We start from the raw sequence: 16,735 nt of genomic DNA, 5'->3' as shown, positions 1-16,735 counted from the left end.
GTGTGGTTCTTTTGGTGCAAATCTGTTGCAGCTATTGATTCCACTGTGGGAATTGTAGAATTACTGCCATGGTCAGGGTATAGCTCCATGTAAATAACTAAATAAGTGAAGAAAACCACTCACTTAATGCTGCACTGGGGACTTTATTTAGCTAGTTTTGTCACTATATGAGTAACAATGTTTCAGGGTGGGATATACACTGGCCTTCTTCAGGTTGAAAAACTGAGACAATGTATATGAGACTCCAATACCTTTTGATGAAGCAAATGGGGTTGATCCCAAAATTATTCCATGCTATCAGACACTTTAACAACGATCAAACATTTTTGGACCACATGTCCCTTCATCAGTGATGGTCCCGAAACGTTTGTGGTTAAAGTGTCTAATAGCACCATGGAATACATTTGGGATCACCCCCATCAAAAGGTATTGGGGTCTCATTTACATTGTATCACTCACTGGCGTGTGGCTTGGTCAGTGCCATTACCTGTTTCCCTATCCATTCAGAACTATTGTGAACTATGTACCACTGTCTTAACTTTCAAAGTTAAGTCAACATCAGTGTTTTCTAGCACTGGGAAATCCAAGATATTGAGGAAAGTCGATTAAAGTACTATAAACAGTCCAAGGAGTTTTCCAGAGTTTGCCTTGAAACATGAGATTATATTCATGTCACCAACATTTTTTTGTTTTAAAAGGGGGATTTTCAGCTGATACATATCTTGACACAACACCTTGCCTAATTATTAGAAACCTTACCCATTCCCCCCTGTATTTTATCTTTAAATTGGTCTAGTTTGGCTCTCTGAGAGTGAGAGAATGTGTGCCTCCTGTTCAGCTGCAGTGGTAACTAGATTCTGCTTTGGAATGAAATAAAGAGCCACCCATACAGCATAAATTCTTATATTTTAGTTAAAATGTGAAAAAAAATCTTTTAATTCTTAAGTTTTATCTCTATTTTTTCTTGGCATTCTTATTTTCCTTATGATTATAAAGATGTCAGTTTGTCTTGGTACCATTATTCCTCTGAGGATGTGCTGAGTGTACAGGCATGAAACGCGTTAGTTTGCGCACCCACTGCTGTACTATTATTATTAGTATGGGTGCTTTAATAAAGCCTATTCGATATTAGAACGACTCCTCTGTCTTGTTCAGCGTGCAGAAGTGAGTGAGATATTGTGTTACCATGTTTATTTCTTCTATGTTTTCATTATTATGCTAATGAACTTGCAGCCTTGATAATGGCATGTTCAGTATTTTAATTCCCTGCTTGAATTGAAAATCATTGTTTGTCTAATTTGCTTCACTGATGTTTGTTAGCGTTGCGCAGATGAGAAACAAACTGTCTTTTAATCACAAACACTCTCATCCTTAACTGGATAAGACATATTTAAATATTAAAATGATTGTCTCTACTGCATTGTAAGTGAATGCTTTGCCTCTCTGTTCCAAAGCCTTGTGATGGAACTAGCTATCGAGAGAGGTCAGCCGTACCTGTTCGACAAGCTGAGGAAGGCAAAGCCTGTCATGTTGCAATTGAAACGGAACCCTGCAACTTGAACAAAAACTGTTATCACTATGAATACAACGTCACAGGTAAGGAACAATGTTTTTGAATACATGTTCATAGATCTTGAATATTTATGAGGAAATCTTTTTTCCACTTAGAGCTGCCTAATATCTGATCTCAAACTCAACAGTCCCTTTATGGTAGGTGCTCCCAGGTTCTGGAAAGTCTGTCTAGAAACTGGACAAAAATAATTTATATAGGGAATCAAACTCACAGATTGCTTGGCCAATAGGACAACCAACCAATGTATGAAATGTAGTCATGCATGTGGAAGCCAGCTGGAATGCACATGAATTTAGAGAAAGGTGAAGCCCCAGTTTATCATGATCATGCTTAATGAATATTACCTTTAATGGAAACGACTTTGTGTGGCTAATTAAATATTGTGGGACACAGTATGGGTTTTGCATATTTTTGGTGACACGGTAATCTCATTGATGCACTTTTTTGGGTAATGAGTTTTTGAAATATTATGAAGCATCAAAGGAAAGTTTTTTTTTCTTTAAAGACTTTATCGGAATGGGTTAATGCTTATGTAATTGCATCCAATTATGTCAATGGATAAAAGCAGGGAAAAAACAACCAATGTGCTGATGAATCTTTTTTAACTAAGCCTTTGTTAGTAAATCGGAATTAGGGATTTTGCCACAATTTGGCATTAGCCAAAGGGGGCAATCCTAATTTCTGTAAATCTACTAATTAACGTGTTCTTAAATGGGTGTTGAAGATCTTATAACATGTTGAAATGGGCACAACATGCTAACCATGTGAGATGTAGTTCTAAATACTAGGAATTATACCAGAGCATTGGGTAAATGTTCCAACTTTGTGGATCTAGATCACATGTTATTGTAACTCATTTATAGCAATCAATTCATTCTAAGCCTTTTTTATTTCTTCATTTTCCATAAGTAATTATTATGAATATGAATAGAAGGTATTTGTACTAGCATCTATTATTTAAAGCAGTAAGTTAAGCCATAAACATATGATACACACCGTGCAAGAAATTCTTCTGTAAATATTACAGAATAAGACAATTTTATATTCTGCATATTGTTGCCACGTTTTGAGTCAAGTAGTAGACAGTTAAAAATTTTTTAGATAGAAAGAGGTATAATTAATTTATACCAATACCGTGCCACTGCACTATTGACATAAAGGGGGGGGCTGCTTCCTTGAATATCACCGTTCACACCAGGTTAAAACGACACAGGAAATTTGAAATAGAATGCAAAAGGAAGCGCACACATAGAGTAGTATTGTCTCAATTAAGATAAGTAATTAAGCCCCTAGAGCCACAGAGTGTTTAAAAATGGTGCCTGGAGAGCTATATTGCAGAAGATCCACCAGTGTGATATTCTTCAAGATTACCCCTTTCGGGTATATACTCACAAGATTTCTTGGATTTTTGATGCATATAGTAATGTTCGTTCTTCACCTTATAAGTTTTCTCCAGTCATCCACCAAGTAATATAATGAAGATATAAGCAAAATATAGTATAATATTGCTTTAATAAATATTAAAAATCATCATAAAACAATCGATTTTCTACTCACAAGGATCACCAGATCATAAAGCACGTAGTACCCAAAGCAAAATAAAAGTCCAGAATTCTCTGGGTCCAGGAAAGTTTCTCCTGTTGCTTCTGTGATCGATGAATAAATCAAACTGCTCCAATATCCGTGATCAATGAATAAATCAAACTGCTCCAATATCCAACGCGTTTCGCAGTCTCTCTTGACCGCTTCCTCAGGGAAGGTGTGAGGAAGGACTTGTGTGATCATCACACCTTCCCTGAGGAAGCGGTCAAGAGAGACTGCGAAACGCGTTGGATATTGGAGCAGTTTGATTTATTCATTGATCACGGATATTGGAGCAGTTTGATTTATTCATCGATCACAGACGCAACAGGAGAAACTTTCCTGGACCCAGAGAATTCTGGACTTTTATTTTGCTTTGGGTACTACGTGCTTTATGATCTGGTGATCCTTGTGAGTAGAAAATCGTTTGTTTTATGGTGATTTTTAATATTTATTAAAGCAATATTATACTATATTTTGCTTATATCTTCATTATATTACTTGGTGGATGACTGGAGAAAACTTATAAGGTGAAGAACGAACATTACTATATGCATCAAAAATCCAAGAAATCTTGTGAGTATATACCCGAAAGGGGGAATCTTGAAGAATATCACACTGGTGGATCTTCTGCAATATAGCTCTCCAGGCACCATTTTTAAACACTCTGTGGCTCTAGGGGCTTAATTGCTTATCTTAATTGAGACAATACTACTCTATGTGTGCGCTTCCTTTTGCATTCTATTTCAGATTTCCTAAGTAGTAGACAGTATCTGTTCATTTAAGCAGTATAAATCATCAAGGTGCTGAATGGGTTTCATTGAGGTACTCAAATACCCTTCCATATTTCAAAATTAATTGACTCTGTGATCAGATGCTAAACAATGTGTACTGACACATTCTGCTGCCATCAAGTGGCAAATATGTTCCTTGCATATCCAAGGTCCTTCAGTAAATAATGCATTTGCCGTGAAGATCTATATCTTATATAAATATATATATTGCAATATAGTTTTTCTTTCAAATTTATGAGTGGATAAATGAGAAAGGACAGAAGGATGGGGGCATCAAAATGGCACAATGTGAATAGTAAAGGAATTACATAAATATAGTCTCAGACTGAATGGAGAGCTGAATCTCTGGTTAGCATAAATTAACTTTCATTTGAAGCAGGTAGGTGGTTCTTCATGGTGAGGGCAGTAAGGTGGTACAGTGCCCTGGGTAAGGTTGTGATGGCAGATTCTATTAAGCTGCCGTGCATTTCTAGACTAATACAATATTTACGTTACATATTTCTAAAATTTCTTTTAGATTGGAGCACTTGCCAGTTAAGTGATAAGGCAGTTTGTGGAAATGGAATAAAAACAAGAATGCTCGACTGCGTCCGCAGTGATGTCAAATCAGTTGACTTGAAATACTGTGAAGAGGTGAGACAATTGCGGAACTATTAGTAAATAATGTTGCTTGAACTACTGGTGCTGTTTGCTGGCAGTGATGCTAACAGTACTCACTCGGAAATTACAGATTGGAATATCATTCTCCTTTGTATTTTTAAATATATCTAGGCATTGCTGCAGTAGCTACAATCTGCTTATACCATTCAAAACCTTTTAGAAAGCCACTTAAGAAGTAGGCAATAAACAAGCTAAACAGGGACTCCAATGAGGCGAAAACTTGCCTCTGTCGGCAGTGTCAAACAGGTTACCGGAGGTGGCCAAAAATCCTCTCCTGGTACCTTTAAGAGCTAAATTTGCATTTTTTAAATTGGAATTCCGGATTCCTAGTGTAAGAGAGCACAAATACGCTCTCTTATGTTATTGCCACACAAGAAAGCAGGGGCAAAGGGGGGTGACTCCTGCTTTAGAAATGCCACTGGAGCTCATTTGATATTGTCAAACTAAAGCATTACTAAAGAAGTCGGACAGAAGTGTTGTACATTATGTTCTTGGCTTCTGTGCCAGCTCAATGTGACCTAAGCCTTTAGCAGTGGTGATCTGTGCCAACTCATCATACAAATGTCCCAATACAAGGCTTAGTTAGTGATTAATTCAAATTCTAATGGCAGCTCAGAAACCAGTGCAGTTAGTATCAGAATTTAATAAACAACCCCTAAACTGAGCTTCTTATCACCTGCCCAGAGTACACTGAGCATGTGTGTCACCGACCTGCTATTATACAGATGACGAACCTTCATAGTTCAGTATTTAGAATATGGATTTTCTCGCCATATCCATTATTAGGGTTTATTTCTCCTTTAACATATCAGAAAGAGTTATCACTGCATAAACAATTATTATAGGTCCAAACAGAAATAGCAGGAAAAGATAAAGGTTAGAATAAAGGATAGAACTAAAATACATATCCAAAAAAGGAGGCTGCATCTGGCATGGTGGGGGTGGTGAGGTGTAGGAAGAACAGGAAACATTCTTGGAATTGTTATTTTAAGGAAGTTGCAAATTATTTTTATTAATAAACGAATGGACGAATAAAAAAATGACATTAAATGAGAACTTTTTTTCTTTCAGCTTGGCTTGGAAAAGACATTGCAAATGAATATTTCTTGTGTGGTGGAATGTCCTGTCAACTGTCAGCTTTCTGAATGGTCACCTTGGTCCAAATGTTCCAAAGAATGTGGCCTAATAGGTCTGTTCTGTGTTATTCCCCATTAAACATTTACTGGTTAACTACAATTTTGTATGTATTACAGTATTATTAACAACATAAAGTTGCACTGTACATTTTCAGTACGCTCATTCTTCTGCTCTTCTACAGATACTTACTTATATACTGTATCATTACCAGTTATATTTTATCTTAGTAATTCAAAATCTTATTATGAATAATAAATTGCTATATGTCATTATACTGTATATCTCTGCCTTATTTAGAGAAAACCAGTATAGTCCACCTTGGGAAACAATTTTAACACTTTTTACCATTGTTTTTTGAACAATAGGTAAAATGGTACGGAATAGAACAGTGATTCAGCCTTCCCAGGGAGATGGAAGACCTTGCCCTTCACAAATGGAGCAATCTAAACCCTGCCCAGTAAAGCCATGTTATCGATGGCAGTATGGACGATGGTCCTTGTGCAAAGTTGAGGTACATCCCAGGTTCTTTGTTTCTTGATTAGTAGTTTAAGGTATATAACTTAAGGTAAATCAACAGAAATATAAAGTTACATTCCGTAGTGAAAAAATACCCATAGACTCTACTGTATTGTAAAAAAAAAATGTTGTCTGGTCACTCAACAAATGCTCCATTGACTTCAATGCATTTGGGCGATTTTTTGCAGTTTCGGAAATTTTCGGCGAAGCTGAACAGTTACGCAGTATAGTTAGTCATGTTTGGTTATCCAAATTTGATATTAATCTAGTAACTCATAGTATTCAATCAGCAGGTTTAATAACCGACACCCGATTGTTTGCTATGCGTTATTAGGTCTCTTTACACCTTTTATTACATCAGTGTCTTTGTGTCACTTCAGATAAAAATATACTTTATTCTATTTTCAGGATGCTCAGTGCGGTGTAGGAACAAGGTTCAGAAACATTTCTTGTGTTGTTCATGATGGATCCAGGGAAGATTCTGGTAAAATAGTAGATGAAGAATTTTGTGGAGACCTTGACCTTATCGTGAATAATGACAAGAATATTGTGCTAGAAGAATCATGCACTGTGCCATGCCCAGGTATTGTAATATTTTAGATTAGATTATATTTTTGATGAATTATAAATTACTGAAATTTTCAGTAAGGTTATATATAAAGACATTTATATTGTGTACAATAACATTATTCATTGCAGATATAGGAAGCTTGGTTCCCTTCAATGTATTGCTTCTTATTTATCATTAGGTGATTGTTACTTGAGTGAATGGTCCGAGTGGAGTTTGTGTCAGCTGACTTGTGTTAATGGAGAAGATCTGGGCTTCGGAGGAATAAAGATGCGATCTCGTGCAGTAATACTTCAAGAAATGGAAAATCAGCATCTGTGCCCAGAACAAGTTTTGGAATCACAACCATGTAATGGTAAGTTCCTTTAGGTCAGGATTGTCCTATGTAGATAGGGGTAATGCTATTTGTATTTACACCATGTTACAGTTACACAGTTTAAAAATGTCTAAATAATTGGTTGAGGCTAAGAAGTCATTATAAGTATTCTCTCACACCATCAGTTACAATTAAACATAGAAATAATAATGATAAACAAGGAAGAAGGTCTTGGCCAAATTTACCCTAGGTGTTGGTTTGGAGTTCAGTATCATATGTGTTTACTATTGAGGCATTCATTCATGTATTTTGTACATCTTCTGTTCTTGTTGAGCTCATTATTTTAACTGTATATTAATATTCTTTGCATAGATGGTAAGTGCTATGAGTACAAATGGTTGGCCAGTCCTTGGAAAGGATCTTCTCGAATGGTCTGGTGTCAAAGGTCAGACGGCTTAAATGTGACAGGTGAATATTTTTTATGCTTGAATAATTATAATGTTTCTGTATAGTGATATATGAACTGTTCCAAATATATGTCTTAGATGGTTCTCGAGCTTTTCGTTTAGCAAACATTTTGACATTTTGCAAAATATTATAGTAGGGTTATTCAAAGCAGTAAATATTAGAGATTTTCAGAGGGGACAAAACAACTATAAAACAATATTTAAAGCTTTGGGGGTTAAAAAGGACCCTGTCAGCACTGAGGTCATTAATCATCCTGGATCTCTGTCTCAGAGAAGAATATCAAGTACAGTACAGATGTGAGCATCGAGAAGCATCTTGATGGTTCATGTGTTGAATTACTGACTAAATTAATTATTGTAAATTGGGCTGTTCTAATTTCTGGAATTCTTTCCAAAATTTTAATCAAGATGAGTCAAAGATCAAAAATAAAAATACATGTAATGGAACTGGTATTTATAATGCAAATAAAATATTAAAATACATTTTGAATTTGACACCTATAAATATTTAAGATTGCGCTTAGCTAACAGCATCTGCTCTTAACGCAAACTTTTATTTAACAATACATTTTCATGAGCAATGAGCCAATTAGTACTGCTGGTTTGTTATAAAAATTTAAAGTTAAATGGCATTTTATGTTCTGCAGGAGGCTGCTTAGAGGCTTATCACCCAGAGACTGAAAGATCATGTAATCCACCTTGCACACAGCAACACTCATATTGTACACAGGTATGTATTGATACACTGAAGACAAAGTAAATTCAAATTAAAAATACACCCTTGCATTTTGAGCACAAAGTAGCCTAAACAGAGGCCATGGGTCCAATGACAAGTGATTGGCATTTTGCAGCAAACCCTCTACTATTTGGCAGAATATAAAGATTGACAGTCCATTCAGTGTCTGGTATTATTTTTTTCAAAAAATATGCTTAAGAAAGTTTTGTCATACTTTCTGCAAGCAACTTTAAAATGGGTTAAAATATAATGTTTTATAAAGTCTAGTAGAAGAATGAAATGCGGCGCAGGCAGGTGCTCAGATACCTCTGCCCACATAGTGTTTATATTTTTTGATGAAAAAGTTCAATAACATTGGCATGACAAACAAATCAACACCTCTCAGGCATATATAAAGAGTAACTGATTTCTATAAATGTTCTTATGACATTATGAAATGTACATTCTGCAATTATTCACTTGGAAAAATGATTTCTGTAAATGTTTTTTTACCCTTTTCTCCTGTAGACAGGGTCATGTGGCTGTGAAGATGGATATACCGAAGTAACATCGTCTGATGGAACCCTAGATCAGTGCACTCTGATTCCAGTAGTGATAATGCCAACATTAGATGAAAAGAAGGGAGATGTTAAAACAAGCCGAGCCATCAACCCAACCCAGCCATCCAGTAGCCAGTCAGGTTATGGAGGAAGAACATGGTTTTTACAACCCTTTGGCTCAGGTACAATGCATTTTTACAGTCAGTATAGGTATAAAATGAATTAACTGCAAGTTTGTTACTCATGAAATATATTGTTCCACATATTGTACTGTTTAAAACAAACAATGCTTTTTTTACTGATTCCCTTTTTTGCCTTTAAGTTGATGCTTTGATCTTTTAATTAAGCATAAATACAATCCATGTTGATGGCAGCTTCTTTAATTCTCAAATTCAAATTTGTAGCTCTTTGGAAAACCCTAGAGCGCAAGAATTCTGGTTTATAGATGACATTCCTATATAATAATGTGTTCTAAAGTAGTGCCTTACCCAATAAGGTCTACTCTGCGTTTTTACAAAAGCTCATGCAATTCGGTGGCAATTGGGATTTTTTTACTTACATAATCATAATCAAGCATATAAAGCATATAAATGGAATTTAATTTGAATATTAAAATTACTTTTGTATACTGTATTTCTAGAATCAATCATTAGGAGGAAAGTAAGAAAGGAGTCCCAGGGAAGGATGGTCATTTTTTAAAGTGAAGGTTTAGAGTAGACCAATTGTGATGAATAATAAATACAATAGAGAGGATGTGCCCCTTTTCATACATTTTTAGTATGTGTAGGCGAACCAGTTCTAATCAACTTTGCATTTGGTCTTCATTATTTATTTTATAGGATTTTTGAACTAGTCTTTCTGTATACAGCCATTATCTCTTGCAGAACAAAAAAATAATTCAACTTTTTCAAGAAGAAATACAAAAATACAAAGACAAATTACAAATTGCTTTAGAATATTGCTGTTGACGTTATACTAAAAGTTAATATAGTAACTCCTTTAAACTGAATTGACTCATCTCTCTTAATTAGTGTATTTTTTCCTTTAACAATTGTAATAGTTCACCTAAATTGGCATTCTAGGACAGTATATTCTACAGTAGCTACACAGAAAAATACTCAGCTCCAGGCCCATTATTAGTATGAGTAGGTTTTTATTCTACTACAGTTTTGGTATTGTATGATGTATGTCCTTGATGACATGGATAGTGCCTACAAAAATCTATTATTAATGAATGTGCTATATTAATATATCAATATAAATCAGTTGCAAATTTATTATTTATACAGGTATAGATCTTTACGCAGGTCTTTTATCAGGAAACCTGTTATCCACTTAGCTGACATTTATAGGAAGGCCATCTCTCATAGAGATATAGGTAATACTGACAGTACATTGTACTTGATGGCAATAAAGCGGAATAAAACCTTATTGGCAGCAGAACTATCCTGTTGGGTTTATTTATTGTTTAAATGTTCTTTTACTATTTTAGTCAAATTGGAGGTAGAAGCCAGTGAACATTAATTGTAAGCATGCCGGAGACCTCTAGTGACCAAACAGAGGTATAACCATATACTTAATAAATTCTCCAAGGCATGCTAATAAGTAAAAAAATATACTTTATTTACATCAGTTATTAAAATACATAAGAGATAACCCCTCTAGCGCCTTTGTAGACATCATATATGGAGATCCAAATTAGGGAAAAATTCCAAACAAAACCCTTACCTGGATAGTAATAACCATTCTGGAAAATAGATTTGATACCTGTATTACGAGCTGCAAATCATTTCATTTGATTTACCTTGTGCCATTAACAATACAGTTCTTTAATTAAGACTTACATTTCTATATTATTTGAGTTATCATACTAACCTGTTTCCAACTGGCATTGTATTCTTTACTAACAACTAACATTCCCTCTTTTAGACGGGAGACTGAAGACCTGGGTGTATGGGGTGGCAGCTGGAGCTTTTGTGTTACTCATCTTTGTTGTTTCTATGATCTATTTGGCCTGGTGAGTTACCGGATAATTCAAATAAAATTATGCATTTAAACTTTTCCAACTATTTCAAAACGAATAACAAACCACTCACTTCTGGACTTTGCATCCTATAAACAAGCTGATAAAACTCTTCAGTAAAGAACCTCCTCTTTTTATAGTTGGTTACCTAGCCATAGAAAAGTAGTATTTCCTAATCCATTTATATTAGGGTTGTCACCTGTCCAGTTTTCACCTGGACAGCCCGGTTTTCAGGAGGGATTTCAAAATTAAAGCTTTATATTGAAAGGCTCACCGATCAGCCAATCAGCAATCGCCACGTCACCAGACCTGCCCCTGATGTCATCTGACCTGCCCCAGATGTCACCAATCCCACCCCTGATGTCACTGGTCCTGCCTCCGTCTGGTCTGCCACTCGCCAAAAGGTGGCAACTCTGATTTATAATGTTCCCATATAGTGGTCACTATAGAGTAGGGCATAATGACTGTTTAAATATCTCAAGGGCTATACGGTTTTGCCAAAACAATTGACAACAGACTCTATTGCTAATAACACATTAATTACTCTGCACATGAATATTGCAACTTCTGTGGAATGTGTTTAACATTAAAAATTACATACCAAGTGCTCCACAATAACATAGAGATTAAGTTGCATTAAATCTTTACTAATAAAAGCATAAAATAAGAAGTTATTTATCAACTGCCAAGAAAGTTATCACCAACTAACACAACCATTGACTAAAACCCATCAATGTCTTCAGAGCTCACAAGCTCTCTGTATATACCTTTAGATCTCTAAAGCAATAACACAACTTTGAAATATGCATTTATATTTCTGATTAACTAAATCAAATGTATCATGGTGCCACTCAGTACTGCCCCAAATTGTGCTCTAGGCACTAGAAGAGCCAACATTCTTATTTAAAACCAGAGTTTAGGATGTTAAAGCTACTAAGAGTGTTTTTTATGTGCGAACTTTCTCAACCACTCTCATGGCAGCACAATAAAACGAATCATTACATGGCATAAGCCTGTCTTCTGTGTTCATTTAAAATGGGTTTGCCAGTTTTGAGAATTATTGATTCATGTCACCCTCCATATCCAAGAGTAAACTGTTTGTTATGTGCAACTTAACTTTAATCAGTCAATGACCTATAATTGTTTTTTTACTATAAGATTTGCGACCAGGCTATAAAGGAATCCTGGGGTTATATATATAACATTCTTCTAATAAACCTTTTGCTCTTTTCTTTTCAGCAAAAAGCCAAAGAAACCCCCGAGAAGACAGAACAACCGTCTGAAACCCTTAACTCTGGCATATGATGGAGATGCAGACATGTGAACAATCTTTGATGAACATTCTACTTCCATATCTCAAGTCCAAAGAGTATTTTAGGGAGAAACTGTTCACAAGGACTTAATCAAACTATACCCACTGATTCTGAACAATAACTACAGGTTAATCTAGTTAATGTTTTGCATAAAATATTTACTGAATCCTAACCGAAGGAAAATAATCATAAATGCCAATTTCAAGTACCTTACTCAGCACAAGACTGCAACAGGCCAATACGCATGAGTTCATACCACACTCGGAACAGCTTTAAATTTAACAACCTTTGTGTTTTGTAAGTCAGCTTTCAACCGATAACTGGGGTTACTGTACATAATGTCACATGGATGACTGAACGTTGAAGGTATTATAGGAACATACATGGGAATGACTGGATTCCAAAGCGACTTGTGCCACATTGATATGGAACTGTCTTAAACTGGAGTATTTTTAACAAGTTCCTCTCAACAGTATTAACTTGTATATGTTACAATGTTTCTACTTTCTCTAACTCTCTTAATGTTGCCTACATCTTTTTTTTTTGCTATATGTAAGGCAAGATATTGCACTATATTAGTGCTGCATGATATGCACTTAACTAGATTTGCCATAGAAAAGGCCTCTTCATAAGGGATGGTGTTTCTTGTGATAGCATTGTCATGTAGACATTAAAGAAATATCAGGTTGAAAGTAGATTCTGTGACAGGAGAAAATAACAATGTCATGTAAATAAAGCCCCCTGTTTCTTGTCACTGTAGCTACAGTATTTTCTAGTTAGATGAGGTTATGTATGTTGTTTCTTGCTCTTTTGAAAAAAAAAACTTTTTCTTACCTGTCTTTGGTATAAAAAAAAATTGATTTACTTTGGATATTATTGCTGTTTATACTGAAAACATGATTTTAAACTGCTTTGTTTAGTTAAGAAAAACTGGTGATGGGTGATGCATTCTGGGACATGCTGCTAGGTGAGAGGTTCCGCTTTATTAACAATTTGTGGTGGATAGCTTCATCTTATAGTACAGAGACCCTTTACACATTTATATTACTGGAATACAAACACTTTCAGCCCACTGTCCACTGTCAACTGTGATTGGAAACCAAAGGCCTTCCAAATGTTGCTGACTACAGCATCCAGTATCCCTATGTCATCCGAAAAGCTTTTGGGTGTGGGAGCTGTATTTCAACATCATCTACTGGAAATCCTGTTGCCCAGTGTTGGACACTCTTCTTCTCACTCAAAAAGTCTAGTCTTTTTTCTTTACATACTGTAATCTATCCTTCTATCTAGTTCTCATTTTTGTTCCCATACAGAAATTGGTACTGAGAATTGTGAGTAATAGTGAGAAGCAGAAGGGCCCACTGACACTTGGGCCCACCAGGAATTTTCCTGTTATCCTGGATGGCCAGTCCAACACTTGAGAAAGGGCCAGGTGCCTGAAACATATTGTGTGGTAATGGAATAAAAAGCCTAATTGCAGTTATGCTGCGTTTGTGAGTGTTTCCAACTGTTACTACAAATCCAACACTGGTGTTGCCCATTACTGCATCACTGCCAATTCCACTTTTTTTTAAAATAAATGTCAAAAAGTGGATAATTCTTCAAAAGCCTACTATAATTCATTATTTTGATTAATCAATATACTTGTCTGATCACTGAACATTAGGGATGTCGCGGACTGTTCTGCGGCTGAACATCGGCTGTTCGCGTCCGCCGCGCGACGTTCGCCAATAGGCGTTCGCGTCAAAATCGTTCGACCATTTGACCATTCGGTCGCTAAAATCGAACGATTTTCATTCGATTCGAACGAAAATCGTTCGATCGAACGATTAAAATCCTTCGATCGTTCGAATCAAACGATTTTCGGATGTTCGAAGTTCGCGAACTGTTCGCGAACTGTTCGCATTTTTTGCCGGTGTTCGCGAACGGTGTTCGCGAACACATTATCGGCGGTTCGCTACATCCCTACTGAACATATCATTGAGTTGTATAGTTACATAAATGTCCTAAAATATGTATATTGGTGTGCCATAATAAGCTGGATGCCTTTGAAATACACCCAACATTCTTCATTGTTTGTTCATGCCATGATTTGCCTTGATTATAATTAGTCTTTCAATGTGTTTCTCTATTAATTGCATAATCATAAAGCTCATCAATTCATTCTAGATATGGACCCTTATGGACTAATTGCCATTGCTCTACTAGTCAGTACCATTTGTCTCATGTTGCAGGAAGCAAAAGTCCTAGTCTAGCTTTTCCCCAACAGATTTCTTTCCTTGATTCCTGCACATCATTGAGTTTTATATCCTGAATTAGCTTTATTTTTATGGTTTTATTCATCTGCCAGTAAAAGGAGCATTGTGTGTGTTGAACGACACTCCTTAACTCCTAACAAACTGTACTTTATGCCATGTTCTTAACCTTTGAGTATTTTTTATACTTACCTACATCTTCAACATCCCACATTTGATTAATGCCAACATGACAACAGGAAGCCCAGGCATTTGAGCAATTGGATGGAATAAGGCAATGAATTGAAGTAATTTCTTCTATCACGTACAATTTCTACTGAATCACAATTTATTTTACAGTAAATGGAGCAATTTGAGTCTAAAAATGGCAACGACTGAAATTAACGCAAAAGCCTGCTCTTTAAATACATTGAAATTTGTCATTTAACTGCAGAGGACGTTTTGATAAATGACAAGCATGAAGCATTTAATTAACAATCATATTATCATTTAAAAGCTAGCTACAAAGCAATAATGGTAACGGCCTCCATATGTATTTGCTGCTGGATAACTCCATAAACCATTGGCATTTTGTAAATATATATAATCCTGCCACATGTAACTTTATAGCAAACATAGTAGACGTTCTAGCCTGGAGTGAAACTCTAAAGTAATAGCTATATATTTGAAAACCTTAATATTACAATTTACAACAAACAGACCACAACCAAAGGACTTGACAAAAATCATGACAACCCTTATATATGAAAACCTTACATACGAAAATATATAAATATAACTACAAACCACAAACATAATGCCGTGATTTGATTTGTTTTGTACAGTAAGTCTGCCAAAATAAAAAATATAACATAAATAATGTAAATAATAATCAGCAATGATAATTACGATAAGTATATGGAGTGTATGTACTTTTTGGCCTGTCTTACAAAATTAAATTTTGTGAACTTTGCAATCATTGCTGATACATTTTGGGAAGTAAGGGGCAAAAGCAAAGGACCTGCAACATTCATTTCTCAAGCCAGATTTTCAAAATGGCGAATTACATGTTTTTTAGACTGAGAACAATGAAACACTAATTCAATGACTAATCTCTTGGAAGAGGTTATAGTTTTTTTTCACTACCTTTGAGTAGATATTCTGGAGAGGGCTGCTCCTCTCTTTTGTTAGTTTTCTTTCATCCCTTCTCAAAAGTGGTCCATCAAATATAGTCAAGATACAAAGTGTTGTGCTAAAGTATTTCAGTCCCATATTATTTTGTTCAACACTTAAGGCTGCATGTATGTCTGCAAATGGAATACAATGCCAATCCAGCTTTTCAGAATGAGATCTTCGAGTCCCACCGTTCAAATCAGAGGCCTTCAACTTATTCTTATTGCACTCCTAGACAGTCATGCATCTAATCCTCCTGTGATTGTTGTAAGACATGTCATCTTAATTCCAATACTTCCAACTGTCATCTTCATCTCCATTCATCTTGCATGTGAACCAAATAGTCATGAGACATGTGACAGTGTGGATAAGACATTTTGAAATAACATGCCATATTATGGAAATTATGGAATCAGTGTCATGTTGGAATCCCGTAGCACTGCACTTACACTTTTTTTTAAACTTGTCTTTTTTGGTGTTCAGCCTTTGGTCAGATCCCTTTTAGTCCATAACAAGCTTATTGATTCACTTAAAAACATGCTTAATTACCCTGCAATAGATAAAGGTGTATCCACACTACCAAATGTCCATTCACTCAATAATTTACTCCTATTGTAAATCAGACTCAGCCCCCATTTACTTAATTGCTCCATCTGGGGGTAGGCTACACTGCCAATTGTCTTTTAACAACTGTTTCTTCAGTTGAACCATGCAATGTTATACCTTTGATGGGATATTTCCCTCCAATAAAGAAACATTCCCTCCAGCAAGAAACATTGATTTTTTGCAGATGAACTATAACATACACTTTTTTTGATTTTGAAACTGCCTTTGACTTCAATGATTCCATCAAAGAAAAAAGTATCTGAAATTTATAAAGAAATAAAGTCGTTAACATTAGAAATCTATGAAAGATTCTGTTCCAAATCTCAAAACAAATCCAGCAATTACAAAAAAAAAAAATGGTTGCTGTATTGGTTTACAATAGGACAACAGTTATACATGATCGATTGTGAAATGTTATATTGTCCTACTGACACATTATGCCATTGACAAATATTACCATGAAATGTCAGAGAGTTGATGTTGAGGCATAAGATTAACG

At 35.5% G+C, this 16,735-nt stretch overlaps 1 protein-coding gene across 2 annotated transcripts in view; it reads left to right on the top strand.

Moving 5' to 3' along the window:
- Positions 1–13,702, top strand: part of thsd7a.S (thrombospondin type 1 domain containing 7A S homeolog) — a 234,528-nt gene extending 220,826 nt beyond the window's left edge. Inside the window, exons 20-30 of one of the 2 annotated variants that reach the window (XM_018269202.2) lie at positions 1,455–1,596; positions 4,466–4,581; positions 5,680–5,797; positions 6,111–6,256; positions 6,670–6,844; positions 7,011–7,184; positions 7,518–7,613; positions 8,260–8,342; positions 8,856–9,069; positions 10,817–10,904; positions 12,150–13,702. In XM_018269202.2, the coding sequence (XP_018124691.1) occupies positions 1,455–1,596; positions 4,466–4,581; positions 5,680–5,797; positions 6,111–6,256; positions 6,670–6,844; positions 7,011–7,184; positions 7,518–7,613; positions 8,260–8,342; positions 8,856–9,069; positions 10,817–10,904; positions 12,150–12,234 (1,437 nt within the window). In that variant the 3' untranslated portion in view covers positions 12,235–13,702. The remainder of the gene's footprint in view (positions 1–1,454; positions 1,597–4,465; positions 4,582–5,679; positions 5,798–6,110; positions 6,257–6,669; positions 6,845–7,010; positions 7,185–7,517; positions 7,614–8,259; positions 8,343–8,855; positions 9,070–10,816; positions 10,905–12,149) is intronic. The other variant, XM_041567489.1, reaches the window with a different exon arrangement.
- The last annotated feature ends 3,033 nt before the right edge of the window (positions 13,703–16,735 follow it).

The sequence above is a fragment of the Xenopus laevis genome, chromosome 6S (genome assembly GCF_017654675.1).
Source record: "Xenopus laevis strain J_2021 chromosome 6S, Xenopus_laevis_v10.1, whole genome shotgun sequence".
NCBI lineage: Eukaryota > Metazoa > Chordata > Amphibia > Anura > Pipidae > Xenopus > Xenopus laevis.
This window is presented reverse-complemented; position numbering and strand designations above follow the sequence as displayed.